We start from the raw sequence: 23940 nt of genomic DNA, 5'->3' as shown, positions 1-23940 counted from the left end.
ACATTTCGAGACACACAAAAAAGCATTAACTATGGAGCAGTAACTGTTGCTCTAGACTCCTTTGGTGGTCAAGATGAGAATGGTTCAACGTCTTTATTGAAATCCTTAAATTCTGAGTTACTGGTGTGTCTCAAAGTTTTTCGGATCTTGCCATTTCACAGTATTGTGCTTGGGCAACTTCTTTCAAACTGTAGATGCTTCTCAGAGTTCTATGTGTTTTCAGGGCCCTTAGTATTCTTCTTGAATTCCAGAAGTTTGCAGTATTTCTACTCCCAGCTCAGGATCCAAATTATTCCTTTTCTTTTTAAACTTTATTTATTACGGTTCACATATCACACAGGTGCAACCAAAAACAACATAGCACAGCTGAGTTATGTGACTTACAGGAATGCTCCACTAGACAATACAACATTATGCCATGACCCCTCAGCATCCTACAAACATATAGCATAAACAACTGTCTTAACTGAATGGCAGGCTGCCATCTTCTTCTCAGCCTCCAGCTAGCCCGCCATCGAGGCATACAATTCAACCTTTGCCTGCTGCTGGGTACCCAGAAACTGTATGAAGGAACCCCAAATGTTCTTAGACCTATTGACCACTGCAGTAAGTGATCAGTTTTCGTGGTCCATATCACTGAACCAAGTCACGTCCTTCAGCCAAGCCGTGGATGTAGGGGGAGCAGAACTGGTCCACCTCATCAAAAGGCAGCGCTGAGCTAAAATCATGCCAGTGGACAGTAGCTTGCAATAGCCCCTTGGTAGCCCCAGGAACAAGCCAAATATACAACATAGTACTCCACAGGGGACGTCCTAACTGAACATGGTCATGCATATGGATGTCACATCCTTCCAAATCTCATGGATAGACGGGCACTCCCACATCATATGAGTAAAGCCTGCTGTTTTCCGCATGACATCTTGGGCATCTGTCATCCTTGGTAGGGTCATACATCTGAAGTCGGTCAGAGGTCCGGTACACCATATGTATGGTTTTAAACTGAATTTGTTTCTGCCTAATACTACTAGCACTGACGTGTGTACACTCACACATTCTCAATCACTGTTTATCAGAAAATGAAGTCCCCACATCCGCCTCCCGCTTTGCCCTGCATCCCGAAGCCCTTGTCGGGGGGCCGTTCATAATAGTCTCATAAATGGAAGAGTCTACGTGTTTAGCCTGAATCATGGCCAAGAGGCACTGTAAGAACGGTTGGTTCGTGCGGGAAAGACGGGGACCACACTCTGAAAACCGCCCGCATTCCATAATACTGAAATAGTAGCCTTCTCCTCAAATCCATAATAACTCACGAAATCCCCATCCGGGTACATATCAAACATAAATCTGATACCCATATCATTACATTCTCTAGCCAAAGCCTTGTCGCAAGTCGGGGACAAGGACTCCACAGCCCATTTCCAGAGCATCGGGGCGTTTGGACCCTCTGCTCCCATATTCGGGCTATGCCTGAATGATGACAAAACAGAATTCATCATACTGGGGAACACACAAAACATCAAAAGATTAAAAGAAGAATACTCCTCCTTCGTCATAGACGGTAACACTATCAAGGTAGCAAAAGAGGTAAAAACATTAGGGTTTTACCTTGATTCCCACCTCTCCCTAACCAAACAGGTGAGCGCAATGGCATCCAGCACCGCATATACCTGCAAGCTGATTAGAGCCGCAAAACCATATCTATCCACTGCCAACTGCCTAACCCTTGCTCGAGCATTAGTGCTGTCGAAATTGGACTACTGCAACGCACTCTATATAGGGGCCAATAAACATACGCTGCAAAAGATTCAAACACTACAGAACAATGCTCTTAGAGCTGCCTTAGGAATTCCAAGAAGGGAGCATATTTCAGAGGCTAGAAGACAATCTAACTGGCTCTCCACAGCGGACAAAATCAAACTCAAGACAGCTTCTCTAACTTTCAAAAGTATCAACCATCTAGCACCCAAATACCTAGCTGTTAGATTCAACAGAAAAATCTCCACTAGACCCACCAGAGAAGCATACTCCAACCAGTTAGTGATACCCCCATTTAAACTAAGTACGGCCGGAGGAAACAGCTTCCCGGTCAAAGCTGCCCAGCTTTGGAACTCCCTCCCGTCCGGCTTGAGATCTCCCCAATCCTACGCTCTCTTCAGATCTAACTGTATCAATTGGATCAAAGAAAATGACCGATAGTCCTGCCCTACACCAACATAACCACTGTTCTGCAGACGGACTATGTACATAATTATATACTCTCTATCTTCCTACTGCATATTTCCTGTATATATTATGTTATATGTATATATTATGCACAATGTATATTCTCCTTACTGTCCTGCATTATGTAATTTCTACCATGTATAACCACTACTTGTAAACATGCGTAACCTGTAAAGTTTAAAGTATCCTTGAACAACGCGCCCGGTTACCTTCGGGTCTGGCGCGCGCTATAAATAATAAACAAACAAACATATGCGCAAGAACCCTCCTCCACACGTTGAACCGTGCAAGCAACTGGGTCAAATTTACTGCGGTCATGCACCGATAGCGACAGTAACACACTTTGCAACGAATGAGGACGGACCGAGTATCACTCAATGTACACATGGGGTACATGGCACCTCCCAGCATCCAGTAAACGGCGAAATGGAGTTGCGCATCCAAGAAATATACCTCCATATCAGGAACCATTAATCCCCCAAACTCATAAGGCTTCATCAACGTATCCTATTTATCCCGGGACTGTTCTGGATGTCACGTCAGTCGAACCATCAAGCTATGCAGTTCTGGAGAAAAAACAACACCACAGGTACATTTTTCAGAACATATAATCATCTTGGCTATCGTTATACGTCCCAACAAGGAAATGGGCAAGGTGCACCACCTATTTTCACCCAGAGATCCTGACAATAAACCAAGTGGTTTTCCTCCAGCAAAGTGTCACAAGTCTTACCGATTTATATCTCCAGATACCGGACAGTGCTCTGCTCCCACCTGTAGGAGCCCATATTTGAGGGTGCCAGCGTACTCTCGTTCAGTCGAAACAGTACCCTCTTAGTCCAATTAATGCAAAGTCCCGAAAAACAACCTAAAGGTCTCCACCTCCACTGTCAACGGGCCCAAGTTAGCTTCTGGGTTTTTAAGATAAAGCACAATATCCTCCACGTAGAGGGACATCAGCTATGCCTGCCTCCGATAGCAAGTCCCCGTTCAAAATGACATTTCTGGATACATGCCACCAGTGGCTCAAACGCAATTGCAAAGAGTAGATGCGACAATGGGCAGCCCTGCCTGGTGCCCCGTTCCAAGAGGAATGCAGTCAAGCGTTTACAAAACATCCATGTGCAGGAGTTAATCCCTTATACAAGAGTTGCACTGCACTCAGAAAATAACCCGTAATGCATACCGCCAGTAGCGCTGAAAACAAAAACGATCAGAAAGTGAAGTCCCCACATCTGCCTCCCACTTTGCCCTACATCCCTTAGCCCTGTCGGAGTGCTGTTCATAATGGTTTTATAAATGGAAGAGACTATGGGCCTCATTACGAGGTGGGCGGAATGGGTTTAACGGTGCTGGTAATGGTGCCGGTGATGGTATTACGAGGTTCCCTTGTGGGACCCGCTCAGAATGTCTAGTCAGACCAGACGTCCTTTGCGGGTCCCGCAAGGGGACCACGGAGCTAATAACGTGCCCGTCATTACGGGCCCGTTATTAGCTCCCTCCACATTAGGCTCGAATGGGAATGGGGATGGGTTTTTTGAATGTGGAAATACCGGGTCCTCCAAGGTTGGAAAGACCCAGCAATTCCTCATTCAAGGGAGCCGGACCCGGACCCCAGTTTGGAGGCAGCCATGGCACCAATAGCACTCGTAATGAGGCCCCATGTGTTTAGCCTGAATTGCGGCCACCAGGTACTGTAACAGTGGTTGGTTCCTGCGGGAAAGATGGTGACCAAGATTTCAAAGCCACCCGCATGCGAGAATACTGAAACGCTAGTCAGAAGTTATGGCCCACCTTATCACAAATTAATCATAACTCACGAAAACCCCGTCCGGATACATATCAAACATAAATCTGATACCCATTTCATCCCATTCTCTAGTCAAAGCCTGGTCACAAGTTGGGAGCAAGGCCTCCACAGCCCATTGCCGGAGCGTTGTGGCGTTCGGAACCTCTGCTCCCATACGTGCAAGAACCCTTCTCCACACATGAACCGTGCAAGCAACTGGGGCAAATTTACAGCAGTCATGCACTGACAACGACAGTAACACACTTTGCAATGAATGAGGAGGCATTGAGTATCACTCAATGCGCACATAGGGGTACACAGCAGCTCCCAGCATCCAGTAAACCACGAAATTGAGTTGGGTAGCCAAGAAATACAACTCCATATCAGGGACCGCTAGGCCCTACCATACTCATAAGGCTTCATCAACGTATCCCATTTGACGCAGGACTGTTTTGGATGCCACATCCGTCGAAACCATCAGGCTACGCAGTTCTGAAAAGAAAAAACACCACAGGTACATTTTGAAAAACATATACTTATTTTGGCACCAATACCATCTTGGCTATCGCTATACGTTCCAACAAGGCAATGGGCAAGGCGCACCAACCATCTATTTTCACCCGGAGATCCTGACAATAAGCCAAGTGGTTTTCCTTCAGCAAAGTGTCACGAGTCCTACTGAATTGTATCCCCAGATAACGGACAGTCCTCTGCTCGCACCTGTAGGAGCCCATATTTGAGGGTGCCATTGTACTCTTGTTCAGTGGAAACAGTACTGAGTTACCCAATTAATGCAAAATCCCGAAATTCCCCCAAAGTTCTTCACCTCCTCTGTCAACGGGGCCAAATTACTTTCTGGGTTTTTAAAATCAAGCACAGTATTGTCTGCATAGAGAGACACCAGCTCCCATAGCGAGTCCCAGTTCAAAATGACATTTCTGGATATGTTCCACCAGTGGCTCAACCACAATTGCAAAGAGTAGAGGCAACAATGGGCAACGCAGCCTGGTCCCCCGCCCCAAGAGAAATGCAGCCTAGCATTACCAAACATCTCTATGTGGCATTAGCCCCCTCATACAAGAGTTGCACCGTGCTCAGAAAATAACCCGGAATGCCTATCACCCATCGCGCAGAAAACAAAAACTCCCACCCCACTGAATCAAAAGCTTTCACTACATCGAAAAGGCGGCTACCGCTTGGGACTTATGGTCTATTTGTGCAAGAATGGCAAATAGTCGTCTCCACGATTAAGTTCAGTGGATCGACCAGGAATAAAGCCTGTTTGGTACCAATGAACAATAGATGACATGTAGAGAAGTAACTTACCCGCTAATTGTTTTGCAAAGATCTTCGTATCCAAATTAAGTAATGAAATAGGCCTATATGAGGCACACACTTGGGGGTCCTTACCGAACTTCAAAATCAAGGTGATCACTGCCTCACAAAGAGAAGGAGGAAGCACCCTCGTCTGCATGGCCCCCTGCCACATACTCAACATGTACCCCACCTATCCAGAGTCAAATACTTTGTGAAACTCAGCTAATACCATCAGTACCCAGCACCTTAAATGAGGGCAGCGTCCTGATACTTGACAAAATATTCTCAACCTGATTGGGGTATCCAACTACTTCACTGCATTGTGGCCAATGTCACCAGAGATGCGCCCCAGAGATACTCATTAAGCAGGATCTCATCTGCATGGCCCCTCAACCTATATAGACGTTCATAGAAACTCTGGAATGTGTCTTCGATCTGATCCGGGTCAGACACCACTTGCCTGCTCTCAGTACGCACTGCTGCAACAGCAGCCACCCCCCCTCTTCTCTCCTAATAATGTTTGCAAGTCGCAAGCCCGGCCTCCCCTCCTCACCATATTTCCTAGACATTGCTGGTCGAGTCAAATATTTAACCTCTCGGTCCGCTTCAGAGCTGTACCTGCCTAGTGCCTCCTTAATGAGAAGCAACGTACATGCATTGTCTCCATCGCCCAACTGACCCCTCAATCCTTTCAACTCAAGCTCAGTCGTGACGAGGCGGTGCCTTATAGCCTTCAAGACCCCAAATTCCACCGCCATACACTGGCCCCTTAAAACTACCTTAAAGGCTTCCCACATGATAGCCATCGAGTCCACAGACACCAGATTGTCCTTGAAATACGACAGTATAAGATCTTGCACCTGGCTGTGGAAGACTATATCCGCCAAGGCCTTAAATTGCCAAAAGGTTGAAACCACTCAATTTCTACCCAAATGAATCATCCACTTTAATGGGGAATGGTCCGATAGTGTTCAGGGAAGGCTATCCCTGGCTGTGTAATCCATCGCATAGCACACACCAACCCCGCCCGCAGTTTCCTTGCGCATACAGTCAGTCAGCAATATAACAGCCCCCAGTGAGATGTGAACCATTTTCAACTTTCACCCCCACCATCCACAAGGCCCCAACCCCAAACCCACACTGCCCTACCCACCCACACTGCCCAACCCTAACTTGCAGCAAAATACTCACCCCAGCTGCCACCCCCCCCACCCCCAACAGCCACCCCTTAACAACTTGGGTGTAAAACCGGAGATGTCGGACTCCACAACCCAATTGGCCCACCCTTGTACAATTCCCATGAGGAAGAGGCCACCAACTTCCAGGATCATAGCGGATAAACTGCATTGTTACATTGATGACAATACTAACACCGGTGGCACACAGTATAGCAGACCCACCCGTCTCCAAGTATACCACGCTCATCTATCGACATAGCGCTAGCAGCAACTAGGCACAGTAGGTTGCATGGTCCCTGTGTCATCCCAAACACAGGCCATATAAACCACCACCCATGCCCTGCACACATCATCTCAGTCCTTAGGCAGGGACTCCAGGAAGTCGCGCACCTCTGCCGGATCAGTAAAAAAGTGTGTCTCATTATTATAGCACTAATCTCAAACGGCTAAATCCACAAATGGGGATCACTACCTTCTTAGTATGTGGGTATAACATTAATTTTACAAAAATAAGATGTAAATCAATGTGTCTATATCAAGGGTCACCGAAAGCTGCGATTCTGAGCAATTTTTCTTGCTGGTACCTGCAGAAGAAATACAAAATCCAGGATTAGATCCTTGGGAAAAAAAGACTATTGAATACTAGATGCTTCACCTCCAAGTCTAACTTGGAAATCGAGAGCTGGGCAATCTTTCTACAGCTGGGCCTACGACTACTAATTCCAAAAATATTCAGAAACCTGTCAGTCCCCATCATTGCCCAAGAGGTGCTAAGCGAGCAAGCGTCAGTCTCAAAAGGACAAGGACAGGCAGGGTTAGTTGTGCCAAGACATGGGATCTAGAAACGCAAAGCGCACAGCAAGGGCCCGCTAACAGAGAAAGTAAAAAAGAGACATATCTTTTCTTTCAGTCTGAAACCTGAGATAAATAAAGCTCGTTTAGAATTGTATATGATTTTTGATGTCAGCTTTTCAAATGTAAAACTTAATAAAAAAATCATATTAAATACATTTGAGCTTTGACTTTCATAAAACATTCTATTTTTCAAATGTAATAATAAACACCAACCTGAACATCCACATGACAGGCCTGATTCATAAGTTTTTGTGCTGGAGCAAAAAAGGACATGCAATTGGATCTCTGATTGGCACCTGCTTCTGCATATCTGAACTGGAGAAAATCTGGATATGCTCATCCGAAAATGCAATTCATAAATATTAGCTCTATGGCATCCCAGTTATGATCCAGGCACCTGCTGATTTCCTCCAGTTGTAGGCTATCGGAAATCAAGCATTGGCAAGCAAGTGCTCATATGCATCTCACGATTTGTTCCAGTGCAAATCTTTGTGAATTGGATCCGGTATCCCAAAAAGTGTTGGTTGCATTAGACACGCATATTGATAAAGATTCCCTTAGACCTGATCACTAAAAAAAGATCAGCGTGCCAGCAATTGTCAATTCTCCGTACATGGATAATGTGAGTATCAGTTAGGACTATTTCATCATTTCAAATGAATAAGGGTAGAAAACAACAAACGTTTACACACCTAAATAAATGTCCTCCAAATTATTATTCAGTGCCACAGCAGTTGAGTCTCCATTGATGATATCCAGAAAGAAGTCAGCAGGATTGTTATATGACTCACAGACATACCCTGAAAAAACAAGCAAGAGAGTTATCTGCAAAATGAATAATTTAAAATGCAATAGATAGAAAAGATAACTGATGAAAGACATTGGCGTGGTCTGCCACCTACCCACAGCTATGCCTGTTCTAGTACTGACTTACCTTACCAATCTAAACCAGTAAGGATCCTTTCATTAAACACATGAGATTAAAATCAATGTATTTTCTGGAGTTAGACCATGTGGAAAGGAAGGTAGGCCTTTGACATAGTGCACATGGAACATGTTGCAACTTCTGGTTGTGTTGGCGGTAAACTCTCACATTTTACAATATGCCTGTGAGCTACATCCAGTAATGTGGTCATTTAAACCACAGAAAGAGAACCCACAATTCACAAGTAATTTCTAGAGTGGCTGTTTGCAGCTTTTTGAGCAAAGGTTTACATGGGGTGATGATGCTACTAAAGGCTGGGCATGTGGAGGTACCTTCAAAAAGAGCACACACTGGTCAAAGATAGCAAAATGAATAGTTAGATACTAGACAAATAAAATATGAACACCAGAAACATATAGTTAAGTTGAGAAATATAGATCTCTAGTAGAAATAAAATCCTATAGCTCATTAAGAGTGTAAAGCAGTCCAAACAATCTTGACTTATTCCGTGAATGTAGACAAACCGATGGATGTGAAGTACGGCAATGCTTTCTCGGATGTTCCATGGTACATCAGTTTCCCACTTGCCAGCAAGGTCAGGCTATCAAACAGCTTGAAGATGGAATACCGGGGCTGGTGAATCGAGAAGATGATGGTTTTTCCTCGTCGAGACAACCTAAACACAAACCAACAAATGAATTACTTACGAAGAGCAACCGCTACTAACGTTACACTCCTGAGTTGATTCTGAAATCAAAACGATGAACCTGAACGCTATCCTTTTTTTCTAGTTTGTCATGTTTCCTCAAATTGTGTGGTCCAAGTCCTACCACAGAAAAGTTACAGTTCCTTCAATTTTAATTGTGCAATGGGAGATGTCAGGGTGGTTTGATATACATTCAGGTGAGTTTTAGAGTTGTAACACGCATGTCCCATTGCCCATGAGTGAAGCACAGGGGAATCGACAAGCACAAGATTTGTTTCTAAATGCATGTGTCCAACAAACTTGTGAGTGAGGTAATCCAAGATCACTAATTATTCAGAGACACAAAGGGGGGCTCTTGATGGCACACAAACCTGCTGCCTTTGGTGGGTTGTATTCTCTAATTAGGGTTAGAACAAAGAAGGTGGAGCAGCTTGCCCCACTAAATACAGGATCGTATGGTGAGTGCTCTCGGCCTTAAGTGAGTCACCCGATGGATTGATTTGGCAATTCATAGTCTAACTGTAATGACTCACAAACAACTAACTGCCCTCCTTTTAGGACTGACTACAGAAAGCCTTGACTCTTTTGCAGAATTCTTGTAAGTGCACATTACAGTGATCCTGGTGTCAATCAGCTGCCACGTGATGCAGAAAGCAAAGGAACCTTCAATTCTTGCACTTCTGTGTCAGCCATGTTGGGCAAGCCATTTTCACCAGTATCTCTCTCCTATTGTCACCTCCTTGTTTCCCCCTGAGTCTTGCCGGACATATGATGCTTTTCTGTACATTTTATATTCATGCAACACCTTTAATCCAGCCAAGGCCAGTAAACAGGCAATTATTTTTTCTGCTGAAGACAGGCAAAGTAAGATTGGCAAAGAACGGAAGACAAAAGCAGGACTACAGAATTGTCAGTCTGTGAAATGTTGCTGTCCTTCTTTCGATTCAATTACTTATACTGCACATAGAGACACTATTAATGCTAGAACTTCCCAATTTTGCAATGAGTATTCTAGTAATTGGTTAACGTATGCAGTCATTTAAATATTATAAAGTCTGTTTTTAAATGACTCATACTTAATGCCATTTTGCACTATACATATTTCAACCTGCTAATAAAATAGAGTGGTGCATTTGTAGAGTCTGATTATCTGATGCTCGTACTGAAAGTGATCTACATGAATTGAAAGATGTCTCAATATCTTCTATTTCAGGAAGGTGCTGCTGCTATGGACCACAATGCCACATGCCATGAAGTTCTATTTCATGAGCAAAACCTGGTCTTTTGCCACTCAGTGAGGCAAGGAGAGCATTACATTCAAAATAAATCTACACCTGTGGCTGTCAACCCACCTAACAATCAAAACTAAAAAGACAAAAAAAAGAAAACATTCAAAAATCAACGTTTTTGGCAAGAGAATGTATAGGAAGGGTAGGCAGGTGTGCAATATTGCTACTTGGGTATTAAGAGCGCCTGCAGACTGCCCCTGGGTGGTAGTGGTGTGCAGTATGAATCAACATAGCATAAACTTAATTCCTCATAAATGGTACCTACATTGGAAGATAGTAAAGTATTTGGGGGAAAACAGAGGGCAGAAATATTTGCCTTAGTGAGGAGAAGGAATCTGATCAAGGGGAGTAGTTTTTTGTTTTAGGCTGTGTTGAGTAAGTCTGATGCTTTAAATAGACCTTCATCAGAGTGCAATCCCAACACACCACCTCTGTATCTAAAACCTGTTTCTTCCATCTACGTATTCTCATGTGTATTTTCCTTCACCTCACCTATCCCCACCGTTTCTCGGCCATCAACTCCCTCATCTTATTCCGCAATGAGACTACGCAAACTGCCTCTACCTAGGCACAAGAGCGTTTCAACTGAGGAAACTCCAAAGAGTCCAAAACGCGGCAGCACACCTGATCATTAACCTACCCACCAGAGAGCACATCAGCCCTACACTAAAAGTCCTCCATTGGCTACCGACTGGCCAACACACTACCTTTAAAGCCATGTGCATCATCCACTGCGCCATCCACAACACTGGCCCGGAATTCCTTCAAGACAAAATCCAGCCCTACCGGCCCTCAAGGAATCTCAGATCTTGCACAGCATAATGCCTAGTGGTCCCACCTCACAACTCCTCCAGGCTGGGTGGGTCCTGATGCTTTAAATAGACCATCATCAGAGTGCAATCCCAACACACCACCTCAGATCCAAGAACCAATTATCTGGAAATCCCTACCCCTACACATTGGCAACACTGAAAATCACCTGAAGTTCAGAAAGGCCCTAAATACCTGGCTCTTCCCAACTTCATCCTGAACACATACCCTTATCTCAAACAACACATTCATATACACCAATCACAGCTCTAATGCCGGCAGCATTCGCACGGCTCACCTGAAAAACTGTTGCCCCATGCAAAACAACATGCCTACACGATAAATACTGCATGGAAGCCAGCAACATTTGCTCAGGCATACCACACTAAACCTTACTCCTGCTCCAACTACAACACGAACGTCAACATTCACATCAGCTCACCCTGACAAAATAGCGCCCATGAACAACAACATTCCTACCTGACAAATACACCAGGGACGCCAGCAGCTTTCACTGTGGCACACCGCAAAAATCTCACTCGCTCTGACCACTCAGACTCTCGCCTCAGAGAGACCACGAATAAGGAGACCATACCGTCTACACTGGACAAAGATCGCTGCAGCCGAACAACATCGAAGCCTACGGTACGTATATCTACACCACATCTGTGGACACAGGCCGCAGGCACAGCCAAACATCCATGCACCATAGAATGCAGCTGCAGCTATGCCCTTCCGGTTTAGCAGTGCATATAGCTGTCCGCACTGAAACGTACCTCAACACCTCATCCACTAGCATACAGCGACTAAAAGGAAAAGACATTCGGTATAGCTGGCCACACATTGACTCTTCAACAATAGCACTCTATCGCAAACCACCAACAGCGCCCACCCACGTGCCTAACCTTTTTTGGGCTGCTTAGTCGAGCCTAGCCAGCTACCTAGACCGACGAAAATGCACACATGTATCTCTAAATCTAAAACCCTTAAAAACTCCAGCACATTGATTACGATCACCAAGGGCGTTTCTACCACAAAGCGCCATACAAATGGGGAAACAGCGCTATATAAATAACCCAATACAATAGAATACAATACAATACATTTTCTAAACAAAACAAACAGAATTTGTACATTCACAACAATCTGCACGCCAGTACCAAATTCACATTGGTGCTGCCGTTTTTCATGCTTTTCATCAATATGGAAACCTGAGTTTTGGAGCACTACATTTGACCATAGTTAAAAATGTGTAGACAGAAGAGGAGTCTACTACTCAAATATTCACTCCTCGGCCTGCAGCCAGGAGAGACACACTACTGGTCAGGGAGCTTCCGCCCACCAATACCTCTATATGTGGAAATTTGATGACCTTGAAAGCACAAGCATTAAATACGTGGTGTCAAGAGTGGTGTAAAAGACATTAAGAGTGGCTCTTACTGTGATACCCTTCTTTATTGCTGTTCATTCCCCCTTACAGAATGCTTTTAAAGCGACCTCACCAGTAGCCTATGGTCCATAAACCACCGGCAGTATAACATGAACATGGAGGGATTGTAGAGGGACATTGCGATCTAGGGCAGTTCTGTTACAGCGAGGCTGATGTGTTTGCTCCTCACTGTTGTAATGATACTTCCACACATTTCTGCTGCAGTTTTGTGATGTTCTGCCCCCACATTATCCCAGTGCTGGAACAATGTATTGTGATTTTCACACCTCCGTCGTATTGTACTTTTTTGGTTTTGGTGCACTATAATAGCTGCTGTTTTTAGGTTATGGCTCATAAAAATAATCATATTATTATGTGTTATCAATAATAATACTAACACTCACAACAATAACAGATTTTTATATCGTCCCTCATGCCGGATTCCTCCTGCTTCTGAGCATTGTAATAATAGCTGTTATTATTGCCCATGTTACTAGTAGCCAGTTTATCGAACTCTGAAGGATGAAAGGATGAATTGCGAAGAGCAAGCTTGCTCCATCTCTAAGGCAATCCTTTAACCTGTGAGCTGTCCACCAGCACAATCTTTGCCAGAAGTTTGGCCATGTCCCCACCATCTGCACACCCTGCATTCATGACACACGTCAAAAAATGACAAGGGTGGAATTTATCTTTGACTCTTCTGATGGCATTCAGATGTTCAAGTGCAAGGCATTGAAAAAAGCTCTGTTGCTGAAATTCTGATTCTCCACTTGGCTTCTTAACTTGACTTATGCCTAGCTAATATACTTTAAATGTCTTTGAAGTTGAATATGCTGTGTAATGTGGCCATTCTCAGACATACTAAATCTGTTTTGTATTGATTTGCATCTTTGTATATGCATAACTGTATTCCCTTTGCTTTCCTGCTGGGATGCTTCCAAAAGCCATGTAGGCAAGGCACTATACATTTGTCCCTCTTAGATATCTCCTTGTGTTCTGCATAGGAGATAAGAGGGCACCTTGGGTATTTGAGTCATAATGTGGTGCCCTAGACCAAAGCCGATTGTCTCCTAAGCTCATGCCTTTCACTTTGAAAGAGAAAGCATAAATAGGGAATCTGCCTAAGGATTTCTTGGGTGAGATGGAGCTTGGATGAACATTTATTGGGTCAAAGTCTGGGATCCCACTGCTAACACCATAGTTTACAGGGTGTCATGCCATCACTTAACAAGGTATCATGCCATTACTGCTCATCCCATTACTGTGCATACCAAAATGTTGATTTTCGACAGCCCCATTTCACCACATATATGTGGGTGGATAGGTAAAGTTAATAAAAATATGGGAGGGATGGGGAGGCTGCGGGGGTATCCTCCCGCATACATGTGCAATGAAATGCAGTAAGACAAATCACCATTTTTGTATCTGCAGGAAAGTGCAGTGATCATACAGATGTGGTCACCGCCAAGTTATAAACAGACAAGTCGGTAGTCTGTGTTATTTTACAAACAAAATGGGCCCAGGGTTTAGGATGGGCTCGTTTTAAAAGAGAGTAACAATCAAAGAAACAAAAGATGAAAAATTCCAGATACCTTAAGGACCACAGTGTATCAGTTCATCTCTATCCACCCTTGTGGTCTAGCCACAGGCTTCAGGATGATGGACCGAGGCATGGTATGGGTAGCATCCTCTGTTCAACCCACTTATGCCTCTCCGTAAGGGAGGGGACAGTCACAGGAATGGCCATGATATGAGCCTTCCTTGATACATCAAAGAGACACCCCGCCTGAAGAAAGGACAGTAATCCTCATATTACCAGAGTTCTGGTCTCCTGACTACCACATGTTTTCTTCATTATTTTTCATGCCTTTAAGAGAAAGAGGTTCCAAACAGTCTAAGAAAACATTCCCAACCGTGCACAAGAAATGACTTTCGCTGCTTAAACTTACTCAGACAGCAGAGGCCCTTTCTGAATTCCTGTGCGGCCTCACTCGTGGACCCGTGTGGGCAGCAGGAGATTGTAACAACCAGATGTGTGTTCCACAAAGTGAGTTTCCATAGGGTCACAAACAATTTCAACAAAGCTGGCAGCAATTGCTCTGCGAGTGGTCCAGACAGAGAGACCATGGAGGGTGGTGAATCCCTTACTTCACACATACTAGTGATAGCAAACACCAGCCTGAGTGAAGTAGCATCAGTAAAGTGGAATAGCACATTCCCTGTGGATCTATAGAGACTGCAACAAAACAAATATAACATTCAAGATAATGGACAAGCCATTTAAGAATTTGGTCTGCCCAGTTTAATCATGCAACCCAGGTGAACCTATTGACACCAGCCAATCCCAGCCCTTCACCAATTAACCAGTGCAGGCGCAGACGTTCAAGGGAGTCCGGCCAAGTCTTCTGTCTCACATCCCCTCTACACCCATTTATTGACATGTCCAGGGCCTGAAAAACGTTGCCCATGCTCTGCTGCACGGCCCAACTGCTGAGAACGATGATGGGACAATGGAATGCAAACTGTTCCTTCTCTTTACTTCTGATTTGTCTGAAACCCTATGCATGGATCCACAGACCGAGCCTTCAAGAGGTGCATTAGACCAGTTTGTAGCAAATCTTCTACTGCCTGCCTCTGGTGCTTTCCTTCTCATCTTGCAGGCTCACACAGGGGAGCTGGTGGTTGCCTCAACTTCCGAGAATGCAAACCATTTTTGTATTATTGATGGTCTGTGGCTGTGGTACTCAGCGTTCTGCTGATTCTACATGGGTCACTCTGCCCTGTCTGGTCCTTCTTTATTCCAGCCATGTGCCGATCCTTCACTTACGGCAAAAGTTTTCCAAATCTGGAAGGGTTGGTGGAAATCTCGTACTCATCTGCAGACTAGCATTATACCACAAACATCCAGTAAGCAACAGGGGCTTCTGGATAGGGGAAATCATCAGCTGCGATAACAAAGAACGGTATATGATAGTGTGGTCATGAGTCCAGACTGGATGCTACACTTAGTAAAGAGTTAGGCTAATATCGTTGGGTCTAGATAGGTGGTCCTTCCACTGCAGGGGCCCAGGCTTACTTTAGTGGAAGCCCGTTGTTACTATATTCTCCTTGCCTCCCAATGTCAGTTAATTGGCGTATTTCTTTCACAGCTGTTGATGAGTTGGGTGACTGGGTATTCCTGTGTTTACATCCTCCCAGCACTGCACCACAGAGCGGATGGTGACGCCTGGCCCCCATGGTGACATCAGCCCCATTCCCCAGCCCAAAACATAGAAAAACTATCACAGGCTGCACTTGACATCCAAAAGCCAAAACCCATTGGGCCTCATTACGAGTCCGGCGGTAACCGAGGCGGTAAAACCACCTGGTTACCGCCGGACTTGTATTACCATTCCGCCTCTGTGATCCACGGAGGCGGAATGGTGTTAATCCCCATTCCCATTGAGTCCTATGGGACTCAATGGGAATGGGGATCATGGAAACACCGGCAGCATCTCGTAATGCTGCCGGTGTTTCCTCGTCCGCCTGCAGGCGGGCAGTGTTAAACCCGCCAAGTCAAACCTGGCGGGAACATCACCTCCCGCCTGCAGGAGTCGGGATCAGGCGGTCCGGAAACAACGGTGGCGGCGGGTTTACCGCCACCGTTATTTCCGGACCGCCTGATTTGTAATGAGGCCCATTGACTTTGCTGGTTTTTGCACTGCTTTTGACCACAGCCCACTGCATAATTATACAAGTAATGGTGGCAACTGAAAAAGTATAATCGGAAACTATGGCAACACAGACCAGTGAGCCCAATCAACATTACGACCATTAACAACTGGTTTTGGGCCCATTTATGCCCCATCTTCTTCAGGATAAATAAACTACAAAAATGGTTTATTTATTTTCAGCTGCTTAATCATTTAACAACAACTTTTTGAAACCAGCTTCTAGTCACTTAAGTCCAAGGTGACAACTTTGCTCAACCTGTAGACAGTATAGGATAACAAAAGTCACTCACGTCGTTGAAACTGTCTGGTGATGGTAATTATGGTCCTACAATTCAGCAAATAAGATGGATTCTGAGCATCTTTCATCAAGTAGATTAAGAAAATATTGAAGTTCAATGTTAGGTTGAGGATATGTTTGTCATGTATATGCATATCATGACTTTTGTATAAAATTGCACTGGGGAGGTATGTGTGAATATGTATTGGAAGATCTACTTGTGTATGATGCACAAAAAGGTCTGGGAGTCTCTCTACCAAGAAGGAACACAGCCAAATAACCTGCTCCTTGGATCGATGAACAGTCTGGATTGTCTAGGGAATTCTCTTCTGAACAAGAGTACCAACAGCAACCCCAGACACCTCTTTCGCCCTAGTCAGGCCTCATCAGCGAGGTGAAGCTGTGCCCCCCTAAGCACAGTGAGCAAGGGGTCCACGTTTGGATTGCCCTAGGTAACTTAGGGAGAAACCCTGAGTACCTAAAAATACACAGAAAGGCCAAATAACCGGTTCTATGGGTAGTTGCCCACTCGGGAGGGTCTACAACCACTGTACTTTTCAGTACTTGTGTATGATCTTCTTTATTGTGCTTTGTACGTCTTTGTATTTTGATGATTCCCATTGCCGCTGCCTATTGAAATATGTTTGCAACGTTTGTAATAATTACAAAATAAAGGTATACTTAACATGTCTCCCTTGTAAACAAGGCTCTGCAAATAAGTACATTCGTGGACGACACCACCAAGCAAGATGGTGGCTGTGTTTTACCCTCTCCAAGATGGCAGATGCATCGGCATATGGCTGCCGTTATGAGGTCACAGGATGACGAGATCCTCCGCACCCAGAACGGCTTGAAAGCTGGAATCTGGAGTAGCATCCTTGTGTTATAATGATCAGGTAACCTCCCTGTGCTGAGCCTGTCCCTCTTCAGAGTGTTTTCCCCATGTTTCTACTTTCTACTCCTGCTGCTTAACCTTATCTCTCCTGAATGCGGTCCTGACTTATCGTCTCCTCCCCATTTGTTCATTCTTTCAACAGACTTTACTTCACGAAATGAAGCCCCATAAAAGTATGTTCAGGACAAATACAGTAAAACGTTATAACATTGTTGTTGTCATTACTTGAACAGGAAAGTAATGTTGATCATAGGCCAAGTACACCTTATGTAAAAATTCATCACTTTAAACAGCTAGTCAGTTTTTTTTTAAATGTCTGTCATCATATCCTCCCTAATTTTAAGAGCATTACATAAATATTGCTTAAGTCCCCTTGCTATTTCCATCATTTTTGCATTCAAAAGGTTGACAATGGCAAAACAAGATATTGCTTTTTTTGGATTGGAATATAAAGGGCAAAGTAAAAAGAAATGACAGTGCGTTTAAAAAAAAGTGGGACAGAAAGGGCATAGCCTGTCTTCAGAGCTACTATGGACTCCCCATCCCACGGGCAGTATTCAAGTTGAGACATTTAAAGCAAGCCCTAGCTATTAAAAAGCGATGCTTGAAGTAAGACGAGGAAGTTAGGTAAGGAGCGATACTCTGTCATTAATAACGTCTCCATTTGTATGCTAATCTGTTTAGCTATTTCAATTGCGTATCTATTGGCCTTATGTAAGTTTATTAAGTTTATTAAGTTTATTAACAGCCTTTTAAAAACAGTAATTTCGTTCTTCCTACAGGGATGTGCCAGGGTTCCCACTGTACAACTCAATACATTATTGACATGTTTTTCTACTTCTCTTAGCCATGTAATTTTCAAAGCCCTTTCCCTAGTACAGGCATTTAGTAGAATTTATTTGGAAAGCATAGCTTTAGGGTTGTTGCAGACGGATAGGCGTAGTAGGATAGGAGTGACTATCAAAGCGTCCTGGATCCAATGGGCCTCATTACAAGTATGGCGGTGCGGGAAAACAATGGCGGTAACGGAATTGCTGCCACTTTTCCTGCACCCCCATACAATGAGTATGGCCCTGGAGTGGAGGATTTACCTCCAGCAGCATGCTAGAGGTAAATTCTCAAGCATTCCGCCAAAAATGTGCGAAATCGACAGAATTACCGCAGCGGTTATTCCGCCGGTGGTAATTCCTGCCAAAAATGCCCCATAGCGTCCAATGCACTCTATATAAATGGTAATTAACTCTGCCAGCGTCCAAGTGGCAGTAACAGTAATTCCGTTGGGTGGCATTTCAGCAGATTTACTGCCAGAATACTGCCCAACTTGTAATGGGGCCCCAACAAGGTCTATGAACTGCGAGTTTGGCAGCAGACTGTGGCAGTCCCAAACCACTTTTTGTGAAGGCATTTTCGATACATTGGCTTTCCTTAAAATACCCAAACCCAAAAACCCCACTGCCATACATGGCAATAGTTTTAGCTTTTGCTTGACATATTTTCAGCAGTATTTCTACTGGTTGTACGCTGCAGTTATGCGCAAATTTGAAAATGGCACCCATGGCTTGCATCATCTTTGAGGCTTGTTTTAGAATATGAGGGGTTGGTTTAAGACCAAGAGCAAAATTAATATCTAGGTATTTGGGTAGGTCACCTATATTTTGACTTTAGTTCGCAGAAAAGAGCCTGTCGTGTTTTCTCGCAGTCTTTATCTACCGTAAGTTTCGATTGGACCATTTCTATGTTTTACCCTATTTGTTAGTGTGTTATAAGTGGACACTATATTATCAGGCGTGGCTGAGTCATCAAGGCTAAATCAGAATCAGATCTAAGCAGTCTCCATGAAGGACTGGTAATGCGTGGGTGTTCAGGACAGTGTCCCAGTGAATGTGGGAGCGGGCCTCAGGGAGTACATCAGTTGGCTTTAGATCCATGCAAATAACAAGGGGGGTCCTGGGAGACTCTCTGCAAGACATGAGTCCTGGTTACAAGAGCCTTACCCAGAGTGTTTAGCTCACCATCTTTCACAGAGAAGAAATATCCCAAACATATCAGTCTTTGTCCTGCCCTGGGGCAGTCCAGCACCGAAATGCTAGGCAATTCTCCTCTGAACAGGAGTACCAACAGCAACCCCAGACACGTATTTCGGTCTGGTTGAACCTCATCAGTAGGGTGTAGCTGTATCTCTCTAAGAATAGTGAGCAAGGGGTTGCCTGCTCGTAATTTGTTATGATGCTGTAGGTTTACTATTAAAGTTAAAGCTGAATGGTCACTGTCTTGCTTGGGTATCCCAATCATTCATAGAGAATAAGAAAAAATCATTATTGAAGTTCTTTTGTGTTCTTAAAAGGTTGGCCTTGATGGAATGTCTTTGGGAAATCTACCATGTGTAGTTCCTAAAGACCATTCGAACATTCTATTATATAGCATTATGCCATGTATATCAACTCTATCATCATCTATGATCGGGGAGGGAATATTTTTTACTGAGTCCTACTTACAGTAGAACAGACCTGAAACGGGGCTGCTCCCAGTCTTTGTCTTAAAATCTCCTGCTATAAGAAAAATAACCTTAGTAGTGTCTGATGATTTAGAGATTGTAATTAAAATTGAAGAAAGATGATTAAAAACGGCTTTTTGTTTGGCCTTGACCGGTCGGTTATAACAATTTTTATCATCCTGATGCCAGTCTGCTCTACCCATTCAATTACTTGTTATTCGGCATAATTGCCTATACATTTGTGGGCAGTACTAAATACCATTTTGAGCAATAGTAAAAGAACCCCTGAGATTCTTTCCCTCTTGTTTTTAACAGCTGAGCTACTTATTGATATATAACCATCGATGTGTAGTGGCTCTCTAGCCTATGGGCCTCATCGCGAGTTGGGCTGTAGCTTTCAAATTCGGCGGTAACGGTATTACCGCTGCATTTAAGGGCTGTCCGTGTCACGAGTTGGGCGCTAAATGGGCTGTTTTACCTTCAGCTTTTTTCTGCAGGTGAAAATCCCTGTTTTCGGCAGTATTACTGCCAGCTGTATTAGCGCAAGTTATTAGAGCCGAAAATGCCCCATTGGATCCAATGGACCCAATAGGGAATGGGGATTTACCGTTAACACCCAACCCATGATCCGGCTGTAATACTGCCGGATCGGTGGGCGCTAACAATGTTACAGTTGGGCGGTATACTGGTCAATTCGTGATGAGGCCCATATCTCCTGTAGCATTACATCAAATTTATGCAAAAACTCAGCAGGGATAGGATCCAAAATGGATGATCGAATCACAGCAATGTTCCATAATAGAAATGTTATAAGGAAAAAAGAGCCTGATAATTAACATTGAATCATTAATACATTGAAGCCTCATCATTCATGGTTTAAATTTCAATACTGTACAAATCAGCATTGTGTGGGCTTAAGACTGGATTTTTGATTGCTTTTGATTGCTTCAGCAATATTTTTATATTTTATTTTTTATTTTTATTGTTTGCTTGTTAGGTGCATATACATTAAGAAATACTGTTTCAAAGCGCCAACGGGGCAGGGAGGGAGCAGGAGTGGAAAATACATTAAAATTCATTAAAAACACAATATATATAAGAGGATTGGGGGGAAGAGGAATACAGGACGAACCATCTATGCCTTGCGAGTGAGTATTCAGAATGTGCAAGCGCACAATGAAGAAGGCAGGGGTCAGTGCTGTGGAGTCTGAGCTCACGGGTGAGCCACAGATGAAGTGCTAGGAATGTTGAGTGTTACAAGGCCAGGACCCACGAGGGGTGTAAGTGCAAGCCACCAGGACAGAGGTTAGTGCAAGTGCAGAATGACAGTAGCTGGGCTGATTGGGTACGCAAGGTCAGGGCCCAGAGGATGCCTAAGGCCCCATCACACCAATCGCAGCAACTATGGGATTAGCAGGGGAGAGAAGAAGGGAAGGAGGAGGTAAAGAGGAGATTCTTAAAGAGCTTCCAGAATTTAAGAAGATCCTGCTCAAGCCGGAGGGGGAGGCTGTTCCATAGGATGGAGCCAGCTGAGGAAAGTGAACGACCACCTGTCCTCTGTTTAGCAAAATACTTTACATACAGAGAGTTAGAGACAGAGGAGCGTAGTAATCTAGAGGAAGAAAGTTGAGGATAGTGTGGTCCCCAGGCCCAGGCCACCTTGTGGATCATGCAGAGGAATTTGAGTTTAATTTGTGCAGCAACCGGGAGCCAGTGAAGACTTTTTAGTGCAGGACAGATGCGGACCCTGGGCTTAAGGCCAAGGATAAGTCTCACTGCTCTATTCTGGATTAGCCAGAAGGGTCGCAGAGTAGAAGCTGGTAGATTCAGGAGGAGGCTATTGCAATAGTCAAGCCTAGAGAGAAGCAGTGCTTGGGTCACATTGAGCCTCTGTGGAAAAGTGAGAAAAGTGAGTATTCCTTTGAGATGGAAGAGCTGAAGGTGGGACTTCTTGGCAATGTCCTGAGTGTGAGGGAGGACGGAGAGAGAGGAGTCGAAGATGACTCCAAGATTTCTGGCTTCAGAAGAGGGCGCTGGCGGAGAGCCCAAAGAGGAAGGCCAGAGTGAAGGAAGGAAGGAAGGGAGGAGCAAGGGTCCCGATGCAGGGACGTCATTTCACCTAAATGCCAGGGGTAGTGGAAGTGACATCACACGAACCTTGACCACTGATGACATCACAGGAAGTGATGTCATTTGATCCAATCCCAAAGTGACATCACAGGATGTGAAGGAACCCCTTGACAAAACAGGAAGGGTCATCACAAAGCATTTTTCCATAGTACACAGCGAAAAATATGGTTACGATATCACTATAATGTGATATACATTACATGTAGGGATGGATGACCATACGTATTGTTAAGATCAGTGTGTATAGGCCCATATTACCAAATTACTGTGAATGCAAGCAGACATCCAAGGCCAAATGATAATGATGCGTTATTATAAAGCACTTATGCTTAAGCGCTTTATATACAACAAATATACATTCAAAATCCCCCAACCGTTGTTGGTACTCATTTATCAAATTCAAAAGGATAAAAAGCTGAGTTGAGGTGTTTAAGAACAGACTAAATCAGGGACTCGTCCCCTGAAGTGTGCCTGAAATGAACCTTTAATGAGTGTAGCAATTATTGTGTAGAATTCCAGAAAGACACATTATTTGTTATTCCTATTCTTTCTTATTTAGCATCACTGCTCAAAGTGTTACACTAGTTTAACCGCCTGTTTTTTTAAAGGTGCCTGAAAAAAAAAGCCAACCACTTCAGAAACAAAGAGCCACATGGCACTGGCAACAGCCAGCCCAGGAGCCTACCTTTAAAAAAAAAAAAAAGACATTTTTTGTTTTTTTGTATTTTCTTTTTAGGGGTAGCAAGGGAGAATACATGGGTAGCAAGGGAGACCTCAGGGGTCGCAGTTGCGACGCCTGGCGACCCCCAAGTGAAGTCCCTGTCCCGATGGGAAGGATCTCCGTTTTACAGGCATTAAGGCAGAGATCATTGGCGCTGCACCAGGATTACCTCTTGTTGTCTGAGGAAGTCCGGCTTGGTTACAAGTTTGCAAATTCAATCAATCTACTTCTTCCATGGTATTCAATGGGAGAATCTATTCTGAAGTGCCAAAGGCTCGTTCCTTCCCCCTGCACATTTTTCAGTTTTCGCTGTCCTATCGTAAGGGGAAAAATGTGTTACTGCAATAGTACCAATCTTGGTGCTCCCTGATGTGCAAACCCTAGGTTAAACTTGAGAAGTCCAAGTACTATCCTACGGTTGTTAAATGTTGCTACAATACATTCTCCCTCTAAAACATTGGGGCAGTGCCCACTCATGAGGTCTGCCTTGCCAAAAGAAGCATCTGAGGATTAAGATTAGGGCCACTATGATTTGAGTTCATCCAATGAATTGTATGATTCATTAGTGTTGCACTGGACTCAAAGGAATTGGGTTGCAGTTTAGGTACTTGAGTTAAAACTATGGTCAATGACACTGCTGCAGGCAAAAGGTTCAAGTTGTGGCCCTGGTTAACAGGGTGCACTATGTGGGTGGAAGGATTGTACGTTTATAACTTGGACTGGTAATAAACTACCTGATATTTTAATTTTGCTACCTGGATTAATGGGTGTTAGGGTAGATTCCTCTTTACTGTACCTTTCCTTCCTTTCTATGGACCCCCAAACTTTTTGCTTTTATTTTTTTATCTGACCTGTACTTTTTGCAGTACAGCTTCACTACACTGTCTTTTGCTCATCTGTTTTGGGGAAACTGACATGTCCTTAAGGCTGTCAATACTGGGAAACATTGTTTGCTTTAAAGTAGTCACTTTTAGGGGGCATGGCTTGGAGCGCCGATAGTAAGGTCACCTCCATAAGAGCCTCCACGGGATCCCGAGCCATATTAGCTATTTCCATGGGATAAATGAACCGCTAACTCCCCTGGCCGGTGGTACCGACGGCGGAACCTGTGAAGCACAACCGAAGCCAACTCGACTGCAAAAACAGAGCCGGCAGGCTAAACAAAACCCTTGTTATGTTGCTCCAGAGA

At 44.2% G+C, this 23940-nt stretch overlaps 1 protein-coding gene across 2 annotated transcripts in view; it reads right to left on the bottom strand.

Moving 5' to 3' along the window:
• LOC138515804 (broad substrate specificity ATP-binding cassette transporter ABCG2-like) overlaps nt 1–23940 on the bottom strand; it is a 961595-nt gene that overhangs the window by 494850 nt on the left and 442805 nt on the right. Inside the window, exons 6-7 of one of the 2 annotated variants that reach the window (XM_069630540.1) lie at nt 8812–8963; nt 8055–8162 (exon numbers count right to left, since the gene is read on the bottom strand). In XM_069630540.1, the coding sequence (XP_069486641.1) occupies nt 8055–8162; nt 8812–8963 (260 nt within the window). The remainder of the gene's footprint in view (nt 1–8054; nt 8163–8811; nt 8964–23940) is intronic. The other variant, XM_069630541.1, reaches the window with a different exon arrangement.

Source organism: Ambystoma mexicanum, chromosome 6q (genome assembly GCF_040938575.1).
Source record: "Ambystoma mexicanum isolate Mex_15411 chromosome 6q, UKY_AmexF1_1, whole genome shotgun sequence".
Taxonomy (NCBI): domain Eukaryota; kingdom Metazoa; phylum Chordata; class Amphibia; order Caudata; family Ambystomatidae; genus Ambystoma; species Ambystoma mexicanum.
This window is presented reverse-complemented; position numbering and strand designations above follow the sequence as displayed.